At 39.4% G+C, this 24,511-nt stretch overlaps 1 protein-coding gene across 2 annotated transcripts in view; it reads right to left on the bottom strand.

Moving 5' to 3' along the window:
- AKAP6 (A-kinase anchoring protein 6) overlaps positions 1-24,511 on the bottom strand; it is a 220,086-nt gene that overhangs the window by 158,003 nt on the left and 37,572 nt on the right. For both annotated transcript variants that reach the window (XM_082284079.1, XM_082284080.1), the window contains exon 4: positions 19,146-20,927. In XM_082284079.1, coding sequence (XP_082140205.1) covers positions 19,146-20,927 — 1,782 coding nt within the window. The remainder of the gene's footprint in view (positions 1-19,145; positions 20,928-24,511) is intronic.

The raw sequence follows: 24,511 nt of genomic DNA, 5'->3' as shown, positions 1-24,511 counted from the left end.
CGCGGCAGGGGGAGCAGCGGCCGCGGCCAGCCCCGGCGGGTTCTCTTCTGCCAGGCTGCACAAATCACAATAATCCTACCATTTTTCAAATGACGGCTATAAAATTTTATTGAAACCATTCACAGGCGCACATCTGTAGCAGCCGAGCGCAGCGGAGCGCGGGCCGCGGGAAGGGCAGGGCGGCACGGGCCGCTCGGGCCGCCGGCTGAGGGAGCGCCGCGCGCCCGCCCGCGCGCCGTGCCTGGGCCCACAGCGCCACCTCCCGGCGCCGGGACAGCACCGCGGGGACAACACCGCGGGGACAGCACCGCCGGGACAACACCGCGGGGACAGCACCGCCGGGACAGCACCGCGGGGACAGCACCGCCGGGACATCACCGCCGGGACATCACCGCCGGGACAGCACCGCGGGGACAGCACCGCCGGGACAGCGCCGCCGGGACAGCGCCGCGGGGACAGCACCGCCGGGACAGCACCGCCGGGACAACACCGCGGGGACAGCACCGCCGGGACAGCACCGCCGGGACAACACCGCGGGGACAGCACCGCCGGGACAGCGCCGCCGGGACAGCACCGCCGGGACAGCACCGCGGGGACAGCACCGCCGGGACAGCACCGCGGGGACAGCACCGCCGGGACATCACCGCCGGGACATCACCGCCGGGACAGCACCGCGGGGACAGCACCGCCGGGACAGCGCCGCCGGGACAGCGCCGCCGGGACAACACCGCGGGGACAACACCGCGGGGACAGCACCGCCGGGACAGCACCGCCGGGACAGCACCGCGGGGACAGCACCGCCGGGACAGCACCGCCGGGACAGCGCCGCGGGGACAGCACCGCGGGGACAACACCGCCGGGACACCAGCGCCAGGACACCACCGAAAGGACACCCCGCTGCGCACACCGGAGCACAAATTATAGACGGTCCGGTTTCAGCTACTAGAGAGCGTTCGAAATAGAAAATTACTTGTATCTCAAATTGTACGTGAGATCAAATCCCAGCAATGCAGGTCCTACTTCATTCGCCCTGAATTAGTGATCGAAACAATGCCCCGGGGTTTTCTTTTTCACAGCAGTGCCCAGGATTCCATCCTATTTATTTGAATAGCCTGATGCCAGTGGGAAGGGAGAGAGCCGCCTTTATCACCCAGCCGCCCGCTCCGCGGCTCCCCCTGCCTGCGAGGGAGCAGCTCCGGCTCGGAAACGGAGCCCTGAGCAAGGATCCCCGAGCGCAGCGGCGCGGGAGTTACGGGCCCGGCCGGATGCGGAGCGGCCTCTGCTCGTCCCTGGCTCGTTGCCACGGCGCAGTTACCCAGAGGCTCTGAGGCTGAGGCCAGTGCTGGCCGCCAGCTTTAGCCGAGCTCTGGCACGAGCGAGCCTGCCCGGCGGGCCCGGCTAGGCTGGGCAGCCAAAGGCACGAACAACGCCGCCTGCTTTCCCACACTTAGAGAAGGAGCGGTATCGGTGGTCCATGCAGCCCTGTCATACCTATAGATCTGAGTCTTTAATCCCCTCAAGGCTCACAACACAGAGGAAGTCCAAAACATAACTTATACCTGACTGACGGGGCACTGCCCCTCCGCAGACTGACCAACACGGAGCCATTTCTGTGTAATTAAGATGGCCCAGTTAACTAGAGCACAATTAGTGATGTACGTGTCATCAGGGACACAAACAGGATTAGAACAGTTCCTCTTCTTATCTCGAATGTTTCCCAGGATATACATTTTAAATAAAAGGTTTAGACAAAACCAGTTCTAAAAAATAATGCAGAAAATATTGTCTTACAATGCAGAAAATCTATTGTGAGACTCTCACAGAGCTGAAACTATGGTTTAAAACCAGATTACAAGATAAATTATATTGAAACAAAGGATGAAGCTTAATAGGCAATCCTAAATCCAAATCCAGGAATACTCAGGGAAATAAATAAATTCATAGGATGACAAATTCTAACCAACGCAGGACTTTTTTTTTCTCTTCATTTAATAAGATACCCACAAAAACACTTAACATCCCTTTATAGACGCTTCTTACCTTTCTGCTTTTTCTAATTGAGACTATGTTTTTCTTTCTCTAGATATGTTTTCTTCATCATTTTCAAGATGGGAAAAAGTTTCAACAGGTATAAACTTCAGTGAAGGTATGCTGATTTTTCCTGTTTAAGGGTCTGATCTAAAGAGTATCACGCTACAATAAAAATACTGTAAAATCTACCCGACTTGTACTTTAGTAGAAATTAACAGGAAATTAAAATATTGTATCTTCCGTCGAAACTTCTTGGAAGTTGAAAACTCATAGCTGGCTACATCGAAGCTAAAAATTACTGTACATGAATTCCTCAGGGAGAATAGAAGGGAACAGACCAGTAAAAAAGACGTACCAGTATAATCCAGTCTCTGCCTTTACACCAGCTGGTTCGGTTTTGCAAATATAATAGTTTTGCACTGTGCTAGCAAGCTAGACAAAAAAAGTTGAGCTCCTACTGCATAAAGTTATTCTTAGTTTACAGTTCTTAGTACAGAAACAAATGTTTCTGGTTGTTATTGGATGATTTGTAGCTGCTTCTGTAGTAAAGTTTGCAGATAATGATAAAGCCATACCCCACATGGGAAATTTTTAAACGTTGACCTTTAAAACCTTCAGCTTTCCATTTTGTTTCATGACAATTTTACAGATTCTCCAAGGGGGAAGAAGAAAGTCCTGATCACACAACCCAGAAAAAAAGATAGAACAAAAATGGCATAATTTGAAATTTGGCACAAAGTTGGGGGGTTTTGTGGTCTAATTATATTTTCTCTGGATAGATAAGAATGAAAAAGACAGTTCTAAGTTGGGGGCAGGGGGGGAAGCTTAACTCAGTGTGTCTTCTCAATTATCTTATAGAATTAAAATATACTTAATTCAATTGTTCTGTACAACTAAGGAATTAATTAATTAACTGAAATATTAAAAATAAATTTGATGGAATTTCACAAAATATCTTGAGACTTCTTTATTAATGACCACAATTCTCAAATTTTTTTAATCACAAGAATGAGAATTCACTTGCTGAGTCATGCAAAGAGGGCAGGGATAGATCAGGTCAGAGGCCAAAGGCATGCATGGACATTAGGCTGAGGAAGGATGTGCCTGGAATTGTGCCTCCTACCCTTGGTCTGTTAAATATAACGGCATATGAAAGATACAGATCTTGTATCATCCACCTGCTGCACAGGGCTGCAGGGCTCCCTACACCCAGTACAGCTGCACAAAGGATCTTGGTTTAGGCAGCGTGGTTTTTTCTGGTATGTGGGATAACGGAGCAGGAAAGCAGCTGCAGTGCCATGCTGCCAGTACAAGAAACCCTGGAGCATGAGGGTGAGGGCTACAGAGGTGGACAGATGAAGAAATCTCACGTGCAATTCATTACATTTGATAGGACTGTGCGTGTTCTGTCTATCTCAAATGTACATCATAAAAATTGAACACTTTTAATGAACACAGAAATAGGTAGTCTTTGGCAACCAAGCAGTTTGTACCTGACTTCATCACTTTTTCCTGTTTGATGGTCTGTTTAGATATTCCTCCCTAATCATGATGGCTGTTCAGCACACCTCACTGCTCATTACCCGCACCCCACTACTGCCTCTTGGCATGGACCAGGATTTCCTCACTCCCTATATTTCTCCAGCTTCCACAGTCCCCCTCCTATGCTTTCCTATTGAATTTCAGAAGCTCACCCCATCTCTGGACAAAGACCATCCATCCTCTTTTAGAAATATATATCCATTAACTTTCCACTTCCTAGTTTGCAGTAACAGAACCAACAATGATGTTACTGCCATCAAATGAGTCAATCAAGCAGGTTTGGTATCTGCTGGTCGTACCTATGCTCCTGGACTTGGTTGCACAGCCAATGCACATGGTCTAAACAGAGAAAGTAGAGCCCAGGAGAAATATTATAGGCTGCCAGTAAAATAACACGGAGTTGACCAACTAAAAAACTTCTGATAACTAGAAAGCTACTGATAACATAAGTGCTTATGAGACTATAGAAAGGCTCTTTGCATATTTGCATGCTTGTCAGGGGTGTTGCTCAGACATTTTCTCATTGGGTTGCAATTTTCTGAGCAGCACACAACTAAGACCTCCCAGAAAAGCTTTTGCTATCACAGTCATGAAAAAAATGTGTTGGCTATTAAGTGAGTCACTTAAAACTATGCACGAATGCCTCACAGCTAGGTTAACACCACTTCTTGCACTAGAACTTTTAAAGTTTCCTAGCTTCATTTCAGTGGTTTACTTTTACTTTTACAAGCTCTCTCTTTTTTTTTTTTTTTTTTTTGTCAGATAGGAAAGTAAACAGTTCTGGTGTTCAATAATTTTAGCACTTCAAATGATCTCATTTAGACTTTGAAGTTCAGCTTTCATTAATTGAATGGAATGGGAAAAGAGGAAGTTTCTATCTCAGCTGCAGCTATCACTTTACAAGTCCAGCTTTTATTAGACCACATTTAGAATGGAAGTAAACCAAAGCCCAGTTCTGTAGTTTTGAGCTTTTGTCTGAAAGCACGTTTAGAGTTACCAAAAACTAGAATTAATTAAAATTGTTGTTGATACACTAAAAGCCGCAGCATCTTAGATGGTTTTAGTAGATTTTTGATATGGGATTCCTTTAGATGGGGAATTTGGATATACGTACTTAAGGAAGTGCATATACCAAAATTAATTTTGCAAAATTATGCCATGAAAGAGAGAAAGCAACTGCAGCCAACTAGCACCATTATGAAAAGTATTGTGGTACTCATCCTAGATCAAATTTTGGGTTTCCATTTTAAGGAAAGAAAATCCCATATTTATTGTGCATATGTGGCACAGGTAGCAAATTTATTTCATCTTTTTGGCTTGTAATTTTAAGCTATACAGTTTTAACACCACTCAATTTATTAGTCTTACATTTTCATTTTACATGTATGCTGGCTTATACTTAAGACACTTCTGGTCCTTGCATTTCTAAAAGTACGAAGACCTTCTAATGACCTAAAGTAAGATTAAAATCAGAATTAAAGCAATGCACCAAACCATTAAATGCAAACATACTAAAATTATCTGCCATGATAGCTAAGTGTGATGCTGGAAGGTCTACTCTGTTCCACAAGCCTCAGTGTGGAAGCACCAGACAGCAGTGCTTATTAAATCACTACCCCAGACCTTTTTTCTCTCTCTACCTTCCCTTTTATTGCACAAAGGGAGTTCTCTTCTTAAAAGAATTGGTTATGAGGCTGTGTGCTTAAAAATGAATGCCCAATTTTGTTGCAAGCAGACAGTGTTGTAAAGTTTGGTCCCAATTTACAAAAAGACTGAGCTCACAGAGGTGTCTGTGTACAAGGATGGGCTGGCTCTTAGGGCACTTCTATCACAGAATACATTAAGAAAACCCTTTGTCTAACCACAAAAGGACTTGCATATTAGTCTCAGGAGGAACACATTCCTGCCCATGGACTTTATTTTCAAAAGGATAAAAGTGCACTTTCTTCATAGGCAAAGGTAAGTCAAAGAAATCCAGGTACTCAGGAGGATGAGGCTGCAACAAACTGCCACGGTCAATTTAATTGGAGGTAGAGCCAGAGGCAACAATAAAACCATTAGCAATACAGATGTTAGGGATCCCCAAGGAATCAAGATGCCACAATGGAAAATACTCTTTGTGTGATATTGTCAAGATTCTGTGACAGGCAGTGACCTCACAGAAACATACAACTGACCAAACACATCAGTAGGATGGAAATACTTCACGTGCAGTTCAGGATATATTCACAAACAACTCAGAAATAGAACTTGGTGGCTTTCTCCTAAAGTGCCACATTTACTCAATAACCCCAGTTTATGAGAATGTGTGCCTTAAATGCTCCCTCCAAACTGGTAAAAGATAAAGATCAAATACTTATCTTAGTGGACATCCATGTAAAGACAAAACAAATTCTACTATGTACTGTCTAGTTAAGAATTTTAAAGACTGTTGAATTATACAAATCTTTCATGAGTGCCCCCTCTAGGCTTTGTGCCCAACTATCACACACAGAAATTATTATTAAATGCATTTTCCCTAATGGGCATCTATTGAATTGGCCATGAATTATATGGTTATGGAACTTTCTGTTCCATAACCGCAAGATGGTCACTGGCTCATTATTTTTCCTGGTTTAGAGTCCAAGCTATTTTTCCATACTGTATTCTTACTAGAGCAGGAATAGCAAAAAAGATTTTTAATTTCTCAGTTTCCTAAAGCCTTCTAGGTAAAAGAGCCAGAACCATAAAGATAGAATTTGCTTTAAAAGCATGAAAAGTGAAGAGAAACATGTGAACTGTTACTTTTTTACCCATTATAAACAGCTATATTTGAAGACAGTGCATCCAATTGTGCAATAGAAAGTTCACTGCCCCAATGTGATTATTGACTTTGTTTCTGCTTCTAGACAAAGAGCAGGTTATGCTAACCTGAATATTAAAAATAATTCCTTCATGTATCTCTGTAGCTACTTAAACTTTTCCATGATGCTACAAACATAATTCTTTCTTTGCTGTATACTTTGTCTTACCTTTGGCTCAAGGTGAAGATCTACTCTCCCTTTAAAGTACTATCACAAGGCCTTTACTGCTGTTTGAAACTTGCAAGATCTAAAAAAGCGATCTTCTAAGTACCAGCAGATTCACTGTGGAGCAAAGATAAATACGGGAAAACTAAGCCAAATGCTTCCTGAATCCTGTTCCTGAGATGTATATTCTTAGATTAGCAGAGAAACTTCCAACATCACTGGTAACATTTCCCCTGGCCTTTTGAAGGATCAGTGAACACCCAGAACCACAGAAACAAAATCCATGGGCTGGAAAGACAATGCTGGGGAGAACCATGTAGCCCTGAGGCCAAGAGATCTGTACATAGGAATACAATACAGCAGCAGAGGAAAAGCCAGTGTCATTGTGACTTTGAATGGGTTGAAGAGCAGGGGGGACTGGCAGAGAGAAGGAAGCAGAAAGACAAGAACCTCTGATTCTTCTGTCATATAAGGAATCCTCTGGTATAAAATGAACAGCAGTATGGGCTGGTTGTAAACCTCCAGAGATGCCATCTGCTCTGATGGCAATGGCTGCTGGCCTCTCCTCATGCTGACGTGGCCATGCATCTCACCTGAGATGTAATGCTCTGGAACAGAGCCAGACAATGTTTTGGGCTTCCTACATTCATTAAGGTGAGGATTGAGGACAGGCTGAGAAAATATGGGTGCAGTACCTAAAAAGCAGTGTGAGGTTCAAAGAACTCCCGGGGACTGAGTAAGCAAATGAGCACATGCTTCTTGGTATGGAAAAATCTTACATATGCATTCACATCCTGAATGACAGACAGTAATTCTGCTCATCTGCCTCCTAAGTTAGCATGCCCGCTACTTTAACCCCCAGCTATTTTCAAGGTGGGGCAGTGGGCACGAGCCCTCTGGTGGACGCAGCGAGTGCCGCCTGCCAGCTCTACTGAGCCGCCGGGATGAGTGGGAGGGACACTGACCAAAACCCATCCCTGTCCACAGGCAAGCTTCACCCCCACTGGCTTATGCAGGCACACAGGTATCGGCTAAAGGAGCAAATGCTTTCCACTGTTCTAATCAGTCACGGCTTTTATCAGAAAACCTCTACACTGTGAATCTGTATTAAAATATTTCTAGCACTCAACTCGTTCAGCATTCTGAGTCTGGGTGAAATTGTTGGGGTTGACTGGAAAAAGGCTCCTGAGGAAACAATATTGAAATTAAGGAGTGGATAGTACAAGCAGCAGAAAGGAGAAACACATGAGTTGAAGGATAACAAGAGCCCTGAAAATGAGACAGAAATAGAATAAACAGAATATAAGGAAATGAGGCATATGCTGGGAGGAAAATGGAGGAGGAGGAAATAAAAGGAAAAGGAAAGATAGGTATTTAGAGTTAGTTTAAACAAAAAAATGTGACATTCTTTGGGCCTTAGGCAATAAAACAGGCAGGCAGAAGCTCTGAGAGTTAAAAGTGGAACAGTCAGAAACCATGATATTGAGTGATCTGAGTAATGTACAAACTTCTGAAGGAACATACAAGTCTGGTCTTCAAAGTTCATCATACTACTAGGATTGACATATAGTTTCTGAAAATATATTTATTTACAAAGAGCAATGTCTTTTATTGGTCATGTCTTAGAGAAACTCTCACTGCTCTTAACTTTTTTCTGAGTGATTTCTTTTCTATATAAAATTCAGGAGGTCTAAGCAACAGCTAGGAAACAAAGATGCCAAAAAACATCTTCTAATACAGGATGAGTCTTCACTTATGTATCACAGTCTCGAATACACCAAACTAAAGCCTTTTTAGCTTATACTTTCATGTGACCCTGTCTAAGTCAAAGACTTACCATATCTAGAGTTCAGCTAAGACACGTAAATGTTTTTAGGTTATGTATTCCTGCTTCACTCAGTAAACCAGGGAGCAAGAATGTCTCCAGAAATTTGTAGCCAAGGATGTATCAAGAAAAGGACAAGAACAGCAAATAAATCTGCCTGAGCCAAGAAAGATGATGCCAGTAATTCCCAGAAAAGGGGGACTTTGCTGCAGCAGCAGCGGGAAGGAGTGTCTGGATTTAGAAGGGACCATGAGAACAGCACAGGAGAGGGGCCTGTCTTTGGTAAAAATGCCAGACACCAAAATGAGCTGTTATGTACTGTATAAAGGATAGTGGCACAAAGCTGCAGTAAATTCACATCAACTTCACAGTCCCAAATTGCTTTTTTTTTTTTTTTTTTTGTGCACTCTAAACTGGAATAGAAAATGTAGAAGTTAGTTCAGGACCTCTTGTTCATAAGTAAAAATTTATTACTTATTCTACAGGTAAACCTAAAATCAAGTCTCCTGATGAGCACTGTTCTCTTTCTTTCAATTTGAAATGTTGGTATTCAGCAACTTTAAACCAAACTCTAAGGATAATGGAAGTCTCTAATTGGGATCTTAATTTTCAGCAAATTTGGGACTTAGTCTGATGCGCTTTGTCTAAAAGTGCTGCCAATATAACTATGGATGTTGAAGCAACTTACAATGATGTCAGGGTATTTGGAAGTACTGCATTTCCTCTTCATGTAATTATTTTAAATGTTGTGTTGACAACATAATTTATTTTCAGATTTTTTTACAGCTAATGTATGTATTGATTATGGGATGAACTGCATCCAAAGGACAAACTAATCTCCATTTACCATTTTTTCCATATTATGGCCTTTGTAACGGCTTAATATAAAGCTTTATTCTGCTCTGAAAAATAAGCAGTTATGGGTGACCATCATTCCTTGGTTTGTATACCCTGAGTGTTTGAGCTTCAGAGGGTGGACTGGGGTAGAATGCCCTTGTGCAGCTGCTATTTCCAGCTGATGGTCAGCTGCTACCTTGTGCCATGTGCTGGGCACTGGAGAACACTCAGTTTGAGCCATGCTGGCACCTCCTCTAACTGGTCCCAACATTTCTTTACTCTTTGATCCCATAGTTGCTAGAAATGAACCTCATTCCCCAAGCATTTAATTCCTCAAAAGGTACACATGATATACACATACCATGGTTGCTCCTGTTGCCTGAAGTCTGCGTGGAATGATGTCAATTAAACAATGCTTTGTGAAGTTCCAAAACGCTACATTTTCCCAAACAAAGAATAAATCACATAAAAGAATGAAATTAGCCACATTTTATACCCTTAAACCATAGCACAAAATTAACTCCATGGGATTTTCAGTGCCTTTTGAATAAAAGTTATGCTCATTATTTTTACATAAAATTTTCAGTAAGTTAGCCAGTAAATGATAGAAAAAGAAAGAAAGCCACTGTATTCTTGACCTGATGGTCACAAAGGGCAAACACTGTTTATTTAAATAATATAACTCTAGTTCTCTATTTCAAAATTAAATTTGTTGAGCTAAAGTACATAGCAAAAAAGTTATTGGAGACTACATTAGAGCCAAAATACTACTAACAAGGGGGAAATTTTCTAGCTTATGATTTATTTATTCTCCGAATTTCTAACAACAACGTTTGTCAAGTCGCGCGGCGCTCATTCGAGAAGGAAATAAAATAGCTGTAAAACAACTGCAGTAACCAGTTAAAGCCTCAAGAGGGCAATATATCATCATGTCTGAAAGTTTTCGAAAAGGAAGGAAAAAATCACTTTTTACTAAAATAGAACAGATGCTGTGTGCTTGTGGGCAAGTGCTAAATATACTGACCTCTGCTGCATCACTGACATGATTTAAGATATAATGACCACCATCCCCCCTCAAAATCAGAAAGTTTAATTCAGCATTTCCTATTTTTCAAGGCTAATTGGTTAGAAGAGGTTAAGTCTGTCACCTCACAAGAGATATTGTAATTCTTTGACCCATGAACTTGTTTTGCAGTTAATATTTCTGAATTTAAAAATAGGGAAATGGTGATTGCCACTCTTTGCTAAATATGGCAACAGTGAGGAGAGATTAAGATTCACCACCTCTTCTCTACTCCATTATTATTCCTCTAGTTCCCTCATTTAGCCTCCTGTTATGCACTCGGTTCCTGTTCACCTGCAGTCTCCAAAGAAATCCTGTCACTATTAGTTCCTCCATTAACTGCTTTTCATTTGCTTCCTAATTCATCAACTTTCCATTTTAGATAGCTTCTTTTTTTAGCGGTCTCTAGGGGGCCTTCCTTTACACCCTCTTTAGGCCCTAATTCTGACCATTTTTTATCCCGAGATTTTGATATATTTACAGAACAAAATTAAAAAACAATCTCAGGTCTTGTTTCCTTTTGTGTTCTTTATTTTTAATTGCAGAAGCTTTGCTGGTTTTAACACATTCGCTATATTTTTTTCCTGGTTTTCTCTACCTCTACAAAGCTGTAAGAGATTTGCACTACAATACATGACCCTAGTTTGGACTTACTTGAGATATTTTTAGGTTAGGTGCTATAGTTCTCTTGCACCTACTGGTGCAGCAGATGATTTTAAATTACCCTGTGTGTCTTTGGTCTTACTTAGCTCACTGAGGAAACATTCTTGTAGTCACATGCTGGCATCAGCAGAGAAAAAGGACCTAGTAATATTAAGTTACTATGACTTGAACGTCTACACTGTCTACTACCAAAAATCTGTCTGCTTGGTGGTTCTCCAGTGTCAGCCTGGAAAGACTCCAAATACTGGCCAAAGGAAACCAGAAGCAAATTTGGCTCTCGCTTGGGAAAACCTTACTTGACCTGAAAGTGAGTCAGTGATCAAAATAAGTCATTACTAACAATTTAGGAAAATTCAGATACAACTCAAGTTTGATACACGAAGGATGTCTCAGCTGTTTGTGAGGTTTATCATCTCTGCTCCAAATCCTGAAGCAAAGGCAAGAAAATAGGGGTTTTGCCTTTTTGGTTACTTTCAAAATAAATAAAGAAAACCTGCATAAGCAGACAGACAGTCTGAAACAAGCCTCTGAGAGACAGTTTCCTGACCATATTTACCACAAATTATATTCACTCTGATGCCTAATGATGGCAACTGTGATTTGAGAGTCAACATGATTTAATGGCTCATTCCTGATCATAAGATACTGGAAAGGATGAAAGAAAGAAAAGTAGTTGCTGTCAAAATATATAAAGACACACAAGATGAAAAAGATATAAAGAGACTTTGAGAAGTTATGCAATAATCTTATATAAGTGGATTTGATCTTTCCTTTCAGGTTAATCCTCTCAAGACCCTTGCTCATTTGTCTTCCTGTGACTCATCTCTAGCATGTACACATTTTAAGGCAATGATGTGTTAACAGTAGATAGACTGGAATTTGATTTAGGTGGAAATTAGTAGCAATGTATTATTTAAAAAATTAAATATTTAGAATAGAGCATGGTGATTTTGGTATACTGTATCTTTCTGGAATATCCTGTACTTCCTCACAGAAGATACATAAAACATGAGTAGCCCAGAGACTAAGTATATTATGTAACAGAACAGCTAGACCTTAAAACATTGTGAAAGGCATACCCCTATGAATGTAAAAAGCAGTGAGCATTCTCTCTCATCCCTTTGTATTTACTATATTTAAGGGAATATTAGTAGCCATAATTTCAAATGTAATAGTTTTCTGTTTAATAATGGAGGCACTTCAAGGAGCCATAAGATCAATACAGTAAGTAATTAACAGGACAGAGCTGAAGTTATCTCAAACTCTTCATAATGAACCAAACTTCTCCCCAGCACCTGCACCTATAAGACAGCAGTTACAGATGATTCAGTCCTAAATAACAGAAGATTCTTCTTAAACCACCACACTCACACTGAGGTAAATTTCCAATAGCAATTTGACTCTATCTGCGTTCTGAAAGCTTCCAAACCTACTTCAGTGGCTTCTGAGTGTCTTTCTCTACCTTCAGGAGAAAACTGAATGCACCAAACAATTACAGACAATAGAGTGTCTCCACACTAATACAAACAAGTATATCATAAGATCACCCTGAAGTCACCAGTGATTCATTGTCCAAAAACAGCTGCATCCCTGTTGAACCTGGAGCCTCTGTTGGCTGTCCAGGTAAGCTACCTGGCATCCACTGTGCACCTTCCTGCCTATCCTTAGCTACAATGAGAGCAAGAAGTCCACCTCTTGTGGTCTTACTGTTCCCTCTCTCCACCCTCAAGTCTTTTACACCCCTTAGCCTGTTAGCAGAGATCCAGAGATCCTCTAGCAATATCAAGAAATTTCCAGTTATAAAAAAATAACATGGATGGCTCTGGTTCCAGCCTGTGTCTAGGCTGTGGTACAGATGATTAAGACATGACTCTAGGTCATAAAGCCAGTGGTCACGTAAAGCTGATCTGAGTGACTGCATAAGAATGGAAGTGGATGGATCACAGAAACATTTATGTAAAAGCAGCTGCTCCTTGGTTCATTTAAGCTGTTTGTAGCTTAAATGCCCTGTGGCATCTAACTATGTACACAAAAGGACAGAATTATGAGACTTTTTGCAGCCAAAGGTCTCACATCAGATGTGAGCCAAACATTGGATGTAGGCATATCCCCTACCACCAGTTCTTAATACTAGTAAAGACGGACCCTCAAATCAATGCTACTAAAATGATTTGGGAGCAGATTTCTATTTCTTTCTCTTCCTCTGTCTTCCCCTCCTGTCCTTTCCCCCCACCACAAATTATTTGGAATGACTTGCCAAATCCTGAATATAAAAAATCCCTGATCTAAAACTACTCACTACCAAATCATTCTGAGGTCTTTACATTGGAAACTCAAACCATTCTGAACAAGCATATGCTTCACAATAGATGTGTTTCATTAAGCAAGCATAATTCCTGCAGTCAGTTAGAGATGTAATAATTCAGAATTTGCACAGCTTAGATGGAAGTTGCCACTTTTTGCAAAAATTGCTGATTACAAACTTGCTCAAACTATTTCTGGTAAAGCAAATGCCAAAGAAAAGTGAATGTACTTGGAGGAGCTGTTTAAAATTCAAGCAAACTGTTAGGAACTGTTTTGGAGGAACAGAGGGCTCACTGTATTTCAATATAATTTTCTAGTAAAGCTCTATTTGTCTGCCTAAAAGTGAGAGTTCCACATGTATGCTACGTTATTGCTTAATAATGGTTTGACCAGCTTGAAAGCTGAGGCATGGGCTTTTGAAGCAAGGGAGTATCATCAGACTCAAAACAGCAAAGCACAAACTTGTGTCTCAGTACAAAATGTGAAATGACATTTTCAATTATGCTGGACCAAGCAGCAAGACTGCTGAGAAAACTGCAGAGCTGCCAAGGAATTTCTGGATCTGATACCTCTTTCACTTACTGTTTTTTTTATAAACTGGTCATCAACCAAAGCAGTATTTCAATCTAAATTGTATGAAGCAGTGTAAGTAAGATTCAGAAATGAACAGATTTTGGCAAGCACACTGTTAGGAAAATGAAGAAATCCACTTATTTTAAGAGAGCAAATATTAGAAGCACTTAGTTATTGAAAGTAAGAGGGGTAAGGGGAGCACTACAACACTTTAAAAATCCTTTCTCTGGTAATCCAAAAAAGCCAGTTGTGTGCCCTGTTGATTATGTTTGATTTTTACACCTGTTCTGACATCACTGATTTCGGTTCCATGTTTTTCTTTGTTACCAAGCTTCATCAGAGTTATCAGTTCCTATTAGTTTTTCACTACTGTAGCTCCACAGCTCAAACTGCATTTGACCTCTGTGCAAGCTTTTCCCCCTAATGATGAAAATCACCCCCAAACACAAGTAAACTTCTCCTAAAGCAATCCAGCTTCAACCTTAGCTGTACTGGTGTGTTTTCAGTCAATTCTCCGTCCAGAAGCAACTCTGTCCCCTTTCAATCAAATCAAATTATTTCCCCTTTGTGTCAGCTCTCCAACTATTTTCTAGCAAACTGGCTCTCCACTACTCAAATGGACTTCCAGCCACATCTCCAACACAAATTTGCTCTAACAAGTCCATTAAGCCCTTGCAGAAGTTTATCATTTAGTTACTTTTTCTGACTATTCTCTAAAAATGAAGATCTTTCCCATCCCAACAGACCTGCTATTTGTCACAGTAACAAGTTTAGATATGATATTGCAGTCTCCTCTGCAGGCTGCACTGATCCTTAGTTCCTTTTTAACAGGAAAGTTATTCCCGTGACTCCAATTTAAAACAGGGGTCTTGGATCTCTGCCCTACTAGGGCATCCTAGGTTCAGCTGGGATAAATGGTTGCAGAAGGGTGAGGGGTTGCCTGCCAGGGTCCTGGAAAGCAGTAAAATTTTTATCCATGTCTTTGCTGTAGGATCCCTGGGGCATGCTGTAACTGACAGCTGAAAAACTTGTAGAGCAGCATTATTTTACCTCCTTATCACATCAAGAAGGTGGGTAACCAAGTCTGACTGGCCTACCCAAACAAAATATAGAGCCAGTGGAGTTCAGGGCAAATTTATGAAATGTGATGAACTGAAAATATGGGATCAATAGATATCAAATTTCTTCTTGCAGAGGAAATTCAGCGGCCTTTTGCAGAAATGGAGCCTGTGATAAAATAAGCTATAAATCTATGTAACAACAACAACAAAAAAATCAGCAATTTCCTCCATACAATTAACTCTGAAGCCTACAAAACAAACACATCTCTTGCAAATGGTTACATTTTTAACCTTTGTGATAGTGTCCTCAAAAAAAACAAGTAGATGGAATTATCAATGACCACAGATTACAGCACAAGGATATCAGTATGGTCAATCTAGTATCAGTTTCTAGAGAAAGAGATAAAACTACCTGAACAAGGTTACTTTATTGTTATTGTATTTTATTCACATAAAATGATTGAAAATGCATTGCCATTAGGTCAGTCTGAGATCATTTTCTGCTCCAAATTTTTCCGTTTGCACATAAAAAAGGGGGAAAAAACCCAATTATTAATATGATTTTAAGGAAAACTTAGCTTTCTTTCAGAAAACAAACCTTGAAGCATTCTGAAACCGATACTCTGTCATCCTAGTATTACATGTGAGAAGTGGCAATCAGCCAAATTCTTATAGTGAAGAACTCTATTGGCGTTATCTGTGAGAATGCTGCTGTTATATCTGTTCCCTTTTCAGCTAGTGTAACAGGAAATATAGAGCTTAATCTGCATTCTAAAAATTCAGTTGGGGTAGCTCCTAAAAGCTGAACTAAAACGGTGAGAGGAACTTTCATAATTTGGGATCACTCATTTTCACATTTCACTCCAAAAAGTAATTTCTGAAACATAAAAGAAACAGCCACATAAATTGTTTTGCACCCCAGAGTGAAGGTGCCCATTACTAAGGATACAAGAAGCATGTGCCAAAGGGTTACCTGCAGTGCAAGACAAAATATGACAAGATTATGCAATATTTATTACAAAGGAAAAAACTGGCCCTATGTAGCAGCAAATGGGGCAGTTGAGCAGAATTCTATCTGTAGACAGACAGGAAGATTAACAGGACGATAATGCCCGTGCAGGGAGATCTGCATAATCTGCAAGTACGAAAAATAACAATTTATCAGTTTCTGCCCATGACTATCATTCCTATAACTAAGAAATTAATAAAATTTCCAATAAGTACTTTAGCATATGTTCAACAAATTGCTTTCTATCAAGATATCACCAGATTTACACAAATTCAAATTTATTCCCATAATAATCATAATAAAATACCAGAATTTCCTTTTTATTCCTATTACCGAGCTAAAACATGACTTTCAATGATTTTGAGGCTGCCAGTTTTTTCTAAGGTGTCGTGATCCCAAAATGAAAGACTAAGTTATTTTAGTTTTGTTTACAATCCTAATAAACAAAATACATCATGCTAGACATCTACACCAGTGTAACTGGATTGCAAATGGGAATAAGCGTGCTTCTTCTGTACTTAAAATGAAGTTCACCTTTCAGATCTGACTTCTTCAGCACAAAACTGCTCTAGCAAAAGCAGTATTGAATTATTGCTAAGACATGTATTTGTGAAATTAAGAAACTCCTTTTCAAGTGGGATATATCTTCTTGGATAACAGAATTAATGCAATTGCCTATTTAAAATAATTGAAAAAAGCAATGGCACATTTTTGATTCTTGTCTTAGGGAATTATGAAACAGGAGATATAGAAAAAGAAAGAACTTAATCGTGACACAGGTACAGTATTTTTACTTAGGTTCATTTTTGTTCACAATATTTCATAGCATCACCTAAGAGAGGAATTTTCTGTTTTCTTATTACTTATGTCAAATTAAAGTATCTCAGCAAGGCACCATGTTGTCACTGAGGCAGGATTTACCTTGGTTAGAGCTTTTGAAAAAGTGAAAAAATGGTTTTTAACTAGTCTTACAAGCAAAAAATTTAATAACTAGCAACAATAGAAAAACTTGGGTAAACAAGCAGCTTGGGAAAAACTTATATTTCTTTAAAGTAGCATAATTTTTCTTAAGTATTTAAAACATTTTCACCTGATTATTTTTATCCACTATTCAGGAAGCATATTTAGTGAAATATGAAGCTTACTTATGTGCTGCTTTTGAGTGCATGGGATACTGAGCTCTCTCTCTCTCTCTTTTCCTAGCAGTCCTCTTTGCATCTGCTCTTCTTTCTGTTTAAAGGTCTTCTTTTACTATGAGCCAAACATACTTCATAAGATTATTTTCAAACTCCACATTAACATTTTCCAAACATTTACCACAACCAGGAACACTGAGAAATTGTAGAAGGAGCAGTGTCAGCAGCAGTAAAGTTCCTCAAGGACAAGAGCAGCACCTGGAGTGACTACCTAGAAGTGTTTACTCTGGCCACAGAACAGCTGACTACTTTTACCAGCTGTCACAAGCTCAATCCACTCTACAGAGGAGGTGAGGAAAGGGTGGGTATGGAGAAGAAGAGAGTGTTTACAGCTGCAGCCAGTTGTTACAGCTGATTCTTACTCCTCCATTCTGGTAGGACTGAACTGCAGCTGCAAGGAATCACACAAAGACAGAAGGACCCTCAAAAGGGAATTACCTTTTTAAAAGTTTGATAAAAATAAATATGATGATTTGAGAGTATGATACAAAAAGTTTCTCTGCCACCTGTTTCTTGCCAAAAGAAGTCAGCATCAAGTGGAAGGCACTGGTCCCTAGACACTCAACAATTCCATTCTTAAACAGGCTCTTGTAGTGTCATTTGAAAGACAGCATCTTATGTATTCACAAGCAGCTTTGATGGGCTTTGTTGCTTTCACAGAATGAAGGGCCTTGTATCTGCCAGCTTCAGATGGACTAATTTTCAGCACTACACAAACTTAAGGACAGAAACAATTTGCACTTACAAAGACAGTTCTTTCATCAAAGTCTGGAAGATGAACCCCACCCATGAAGATGGAAGGAACAACTTGCATCATTAAGCACTGCCCTGTAGAGCTGACAGCTGCTGCACCCTCATTTGTTTAAGAAGAAATCTCACTTTCCGTATTTTTCTACCCCGACTTTATACTCAAACGCCTCTAGCTCAACTATTTTCCTACTAGTCATAATACTTCCCATGCCTTCAAAAGTTACAGAAATCATGCTTGTAAGAAGGACTTTCTGGCCACATAAAACAAGTCCTTTTTTTTCCTCAGCTCATACACAACTTGATAATATTGCAGATATCAGATTTAGCATTTAGATGCCAATGTCACCCTCCAATGGATGTGCTATGAATTTTAAAACACTTTGAAATCTAATAGAGATGGAGCTTCCTTTTCTGAAAACTTAAATGCTGTTGAGGATGGCCATGAAATGCTCTGAGTTGAAGAGCTCTCTACAGTGGCCTGGAAGACAAACGCATCAGAAAACTGAAACAAACATTTGCTGTAAATGTAATCTAAGAATTATATTAGTGAGATGGCTAGGTCTTTATCTGATTATTCATTCAAATTCTCTTCGTTTTCCAAAGTTTATCTTTTTTCTCAAAAACGTCTCAACAAAATCCCATCTCATCTGAAGTTTAATGGAATAGTATGTAATTATTGCTCTAGCATATTGCACTAATACATTGCTATTATTTAAGAATGATTATTTAAGTAAATTAAAAAAGTTTTTTAGTTTTTTGCTTAGTTCCACCAACACAGGAGGGAAAATAATCACTGCAAGAGAAGAGAAGTAATTAAAAAGAAATATTATTATACTTAATTTAAAAGGAATTCCTATTCTTGGACTAAAACAAATCTTTTAAATGAAGAAAATAGGTAGACAATATTAAATATCGCTTCATTCAAATACAATGAAGATCCCTGATTCTCTAATGTTTATTTTTCCCTTCCTACAAAAAATAACTTGTCATGTACCCAATCTCAGCAAAGAGAAGTGGTGTTCGTAAAACAATGTTTTACCAAGTTTAAAGGCATTGATGTAAGTAAAATACTATAGGCAAATTCTGTAGAGTTAGTTAAAGTTAACTTCAATCTATTATAATTAGAATAATTGCTGCTGTTCTCTACTTCCAGCAGCCACTGGATGAGACTATTTTCAGCATTAAAAGAAAACAAGAAAGCAACCCTATCCCTGCCAGCAGCTCAATCTCCACATACAGGCTTCTCAAGAACACAGCAAAAGAATATAGGATTATTGCCTTACCTCAATTTTTTCCCATATGGTTTCATAATTCTCTTGATGTTGTATATCTTGCATCAGTTGATGAATTAAAGCTGATTTATTTGAAGGAGAAGTCTCATTCCCAGTGAGCTGAGTGGCAGCAGTTCTTTCTGACTTTTCTTCAATGTATTTTTTAATGCAAGATGCAGGCATACAAAGATCTTCATCAGAGAGAATATCACTGAGAGGCCCAGATTCAATACTGTCACCTAAGGAGGATACTATATCACTTGAAGAACTTGGTGAAATTCTGCCCTTTTTTTTGTGCTTTTTTGTCTGGTATGTTGGATACATTTCTGAATCTGAGTTCATTTCTGACAGCTCCCAGTCATCAATGTTTTGAATGGTTTCCCTTCTGGGCTTTTGGGGCAGCAGCTTGGTCAAATTTTCTAGTTTTAAAGCTAATACTTCAGTCTGTTTGAGATGTGAAGGAAGTGCTAAATATTCATCAGATCCATACCACACCTCACTACCGTCCTTACTGGTTTTTTGAGTATAATCTGGTGTTGAGGATAAGCTTTTATTTTTCTTTCTTCTCAGTAGAAGAGGGGATGAGTTGGAAAGCTCAGAACCAGCTGAAGAAGCACTCTTTTGGCTATGCGTTGCTGAACCGAAGGGCTCAGCTTTACCTTGTGATTGCCCGTTTGGATCTCTCTGGTTACAAGAATCTGACGATGCAGAAGAATCTGTTTCTGTCTCCTCCAGAGACTTAGAGTTATGAGAAGTAATCCCATTCTGTAGAGAACATCCTCTTTTCTTGCCTTGTGTTGATGGAGCTGTTTTACATATACTTCCAGGTGTTCTGTCAGTTTTCACTTTCTCTGGAGAATCATGAGACTTATTGTGCTTTGATTTTTCTTTACTAGTGTAGAAAGTAGACTTTCCTAGAATTATGGGACTGTCTTTAAAGTGATTATTTATTGTGTACTCAAGATTTTTATCACTTATTGTATTTAAGCAATCGTATGACTGACTAACTGCAGATGGGCTGTTAGTATAGGGCGACTGTAAAGCCAGGCAAAGCTTGGACCTGTCTGGTGGATCTAACAATGAGGGTGTACTTCTACTCATTTCATTTTTAACTATTTGAGAGATTTGCCTTTTTAGATCATTGGCTTCCATATAATCTTTAAACACATCATCTTTCAGAAATAGACCTCTTTTTGGCAACGTAGGCTGCGTAGGGGAGTCTTCATTATAGTTAAAGCAGTCTCTTATGGACCTCTTAGGTGTTGAATTTTCACAGTGTTTGATTTTTTCCCCAGTGTGCTGTGGGAGATTGCATTCTGGATTCTTTGATACAGAAACTGCTTTGCTGTCAGTAGGTAAAACACCATTTTCAGAGTAAGGTCCTTTAGAAAGAGAGGAATTTGCAGAAGGAGATGCTAGTGAGAGGTCATGTGATGCTTTCTTGTCTTTGCTTTCTTCTCCATCTTCTGCTGAAAGAGGTACAGGATTTTCTTTCTCCTTCAATGTTTCATTACACTGGGGAGCAATGGAATCTGTTGCTACTGCAAGTAAACCCACACTTCTGATAAGTCCTGGAAATTCCTTATCCATCTCACTGCAGTTCCAGGATTCAAATGATTTTGCCTTCCCTTGACTGGAGGTCATATCATCCAGAGCACCAAGCAAATCCTCACTAGGACTGTAGTCAGATAGTTCAAATGCAGTAATACCACAATCCAGGGACAAGTAATTTTGAGAACATTTGATGGTTAACTGTCCAGAATCATCAACTTCAGTTAAAGAGTCAAGGCGATCCTGAAATACAAAAAGAATTGGTACTTTTTTAGAAGATTATTTTTCATATACAGAACACACAAAGTAATTAAGCAAAAAATACTTCCTGTTTTTCACTGCCTAAGATCTAGAAAAGGATTCATCACTGACCTGCCTTTTTTTGCAGTACCCTGTAGATGAGCTAACCATTCTGAAGTATTTGGGAATTAAAAATGGCAATAAGCTGAAAAATGCTTCATTTCAGTCGGGTGCAGTAAGTTGTCTAAAAACGGCAATTCACTTTTTTATTGGTATTTTCCTCATTTAATTCTGCTTTCAGTTTTACTTACTGTGTAGGCGGGAACTCAGAAATTCCATACAGCAGACTTGAAGTATTTTCTGTGTTAACTACCTCGAGCAGGAGGGAGAGTACCTTGGAGGCTGCTGAGTGTACCAGTGTCCTTGTTAATCTTGTGTTCTCAAAAATTCATGCTGCTCTACGGTCCTTCAGTTGATTGGCAGAATGTTTTTTCCAAGCATCATGTAGCAATGATGGACATTTTTTCCCATAATTGTAAAATAGAGATTGCTAATTACATTTCACTTTTTTGTAGCATTATCACCTGAAAATTTATTTGCCAGATATTTAGAGCACAAATTAAGAACTGCACAAGGAAAAGAAACTATAGCCACGAATGCTAAGCCTCCAGCCTCCCATTTTTTCTCAATGGAAGTCCTTCAATCTCAGAAACATGGACATAGCCAGAGGAGACCATCTCAGGTGGCAAATGAGATTTTAAGATCAAAGTCAAATTAGTGCTTATAAATATTTTGGTCTTATTTGAAGGACAGTAAAAAAAATCTGATGAGATTCAGATCCAAAAACTGCATGATGAATAACAATCATGGCAAAATTATATTTAGTATACAGTGTAAGCACATTTTCAGTAGATCTTCTAATATATATATAGGACTTTTGCTTACAGAGACTACTTTAAAAAAACATCATGAAGGGGAGAAATTCATGTTCTAGGATTCTAAATTTACATGCCTAAATCAGTATACTGGTCTTTCCAGGTTTGTTCTCATAGTAGTTTTTTGAAGCAAACTCCTGGGTATCCACAATAGGTTTATGTCTGAATTATTCTCTGGAACAACTTGTCTCAATACATTGCCCAAATCCATAGTTGAAAGACCTTTAGCATCATGCTTGAAGAAGGTGCAATAACCAAGTAATCTCTCCATCTCACAATAAACTGCTCAGATTTTTCCTGAACAGGAATCATCTCAGTAAAGAAGGCTATTGTTTGGCAACTCCCATAAACATAAAAACATAAAATATCCAAGCCCTGTACTCCATCCACCCCCCCCGCCCTTGCATTACTCAAAGTAAAAATAGAAAAAAATCCTCCAGCTAAAAATATTTATAGAAAAAATTTACTAGAAGGGTATTTATCAGCCATAATCTTGGATACTGAATGTATTTCTTATTTAAGACATTCTATCCAGATGTAGATCCCATGCGACAAATTTGGCACTATCAACAGCTCAGAATTAAAAGGAGAATTTTCTATAAATCTGTCAAATTTATATATTGGAGCTTCATTTGTTAAGGAAAATGGTGGCTAAACAACGACCACTATTACAACTGCATTGTCCTTCTAATCTCAGGAAATTATTAGAAACGGTAAAGCCATATATATAAATCAAAACCCTTTCCAAGGCCCTAAAGGCCTTTATATTTTCTGAATAATGAGCTCCATTCCTTCGTCTCTTAAAAATGTGTTTATTAACTTTAATAAAATTTACAATCATATGTATTAAACCATCTTGCTTTGTCATTTTCCAAGCAGCCTCTGAAGTATGTGCTTCAGATGAGTTTTATTTAATGCCAATATTACCATGTTTTCATTGTTTTTATCTCAGAAAAAAAATTAATTATTTGTACAGCTACCAATAGAAAAGCCCTAGTTAATTTTTTTTCCCTTTTCATGTGGTAATGCTTCCTTTAAAGGTCTCTAGGCTGTTTCCAATACTTCTTGTATTTATATTTAAAGCAGTAAAATTCAGCCCTTTTTTTTTATTTTTTCAAATGAACTTATTCAATGTGTAAGATATTTCTGTTTAAGAACACAGGAATTTGCTGTATTTTACCAAAGCCTGATCTTTTTCTTTTTTCCTGGTTTCTCAATTCTGGCATAAAACTCAGGCTGCACAGAACTTATTTTTCTTTCCTTCTTAACTATCTCTGGTTAAGTCCTGAAGGAGAAATGGTCCTTCAAAATCTTAACTTTTCAAAGTTTTTTTTTATTGAAACAATTATTTTCTTAATTTTGCACCTCTGTCATGGCAGACAGCTTGCATCACAGTTGCCTCTATTTCCTCCAACCATAAAGCTTTGTGTGCCTTTTCCTGCTGCATCCCGTTGGGTGTGGCACTGCTGGGCCAGCCTAAAGCACACTTACTGCCTGCCCAGTGGTGAGCTGGGTACCTAAGCCAGGCAGTGCAGCCTGTGCTGTACACTCGTGGATTTTGGTAGCTAGTCTACCAGGGTTATCCCTGTCCATTATGCTGAGGACAGCTTGTGCATATTTATGGGTGTTACAGCTACAGTGTAAATACAGCCCAGGTGGGGCTGTGATTGACTGTGCATTCTATGAACTGACAGTGAATATTAACATGATCAAACAGTCTCACTTAACACCAAGGAAACCTTGGCACTTCACTTCTAGGGAACTCCTTGGTTAAAGTTGGCTGCCAAAGCTGCTCTTCAGCATCATGCAGAACACTGGACTTAAGGAATGAGCTAAATATTTTGTGAAATTATAGGTTCATGAACTACAGAAAAGCATAGCATGTGAAATTTGTTCAGATCAAATTTCCATCTGGCCCAGTATCATGTTTCTGCATCAGTTCAAAACATTTTCTGCTAGCTGAGCTCTAAGACATGGGAATATACACATGGGCCTTCTACACACTTTTTTTACCCTCACTCCCAGATTCTACCAACCATAGGGAGCAGCATAGGGATTTCCTCATCTGGAGGTTACAATTCCTCTAATCTTTGCTTATTCACATTTTTTTAAACTTATTTGCACTTCTAAGTGTCCTATACTAGTGAATTTCAAAATAGAATTCATTACTGTGTGAAATCTTCCTTCTTTTAATTGCAAACCAAGGAGTTCTCAGTCTTAGGAGAGAAAATAAACTGGCATTCCTGGTTCATAATCCCAAAGGGGTACTGAAAATTAGGAGGATGTTTCTCCAGGGAATAGTTATTTGTGTAGGCAAAGGTTTCTAGATTTTCTCAAACAGACTCACTATTCACCTATGCATGAAAATCCCTAAAGGAAAATATTTGTATCATGAGGCATGAGGCACTTACTAGTCTTACAATGCAGTCATGTCTGGGAAAGGATGGGGGAGAAACACCAAAAAGATACAATTGTAGGAGTAGATACAATTGCCCCTACATTCTATTTTATTTTTTATAGTCATCAACTAAAGCCACTATCATAATACCTCATAAAAAGCTTGAATACCTCAAGGTTAGAAACTGCAGAGCAATTTTCCCAAACCTATTCAAGCAATAGGGCAGAAACATGTTATCAACTTTGTGTCCCTGC

The sequence above is a fragment of the Coloeus monedula genome, assembly GCF_965178545.1.
Source record: "Coloeus monedula genome assembly, chromosome: 6".
NCBI classification, from domain to species: Eukaryota; Metazoa; Chordata; class Aves; order Passeriformes; family Corvidae; genus Coloeus; species Coloeus monedula.
The sequence above is the reverse complement of the archived record's forward strand: the minus strand, read 5'-3'. Positions and strand labels throughout refer to the sequence as shown.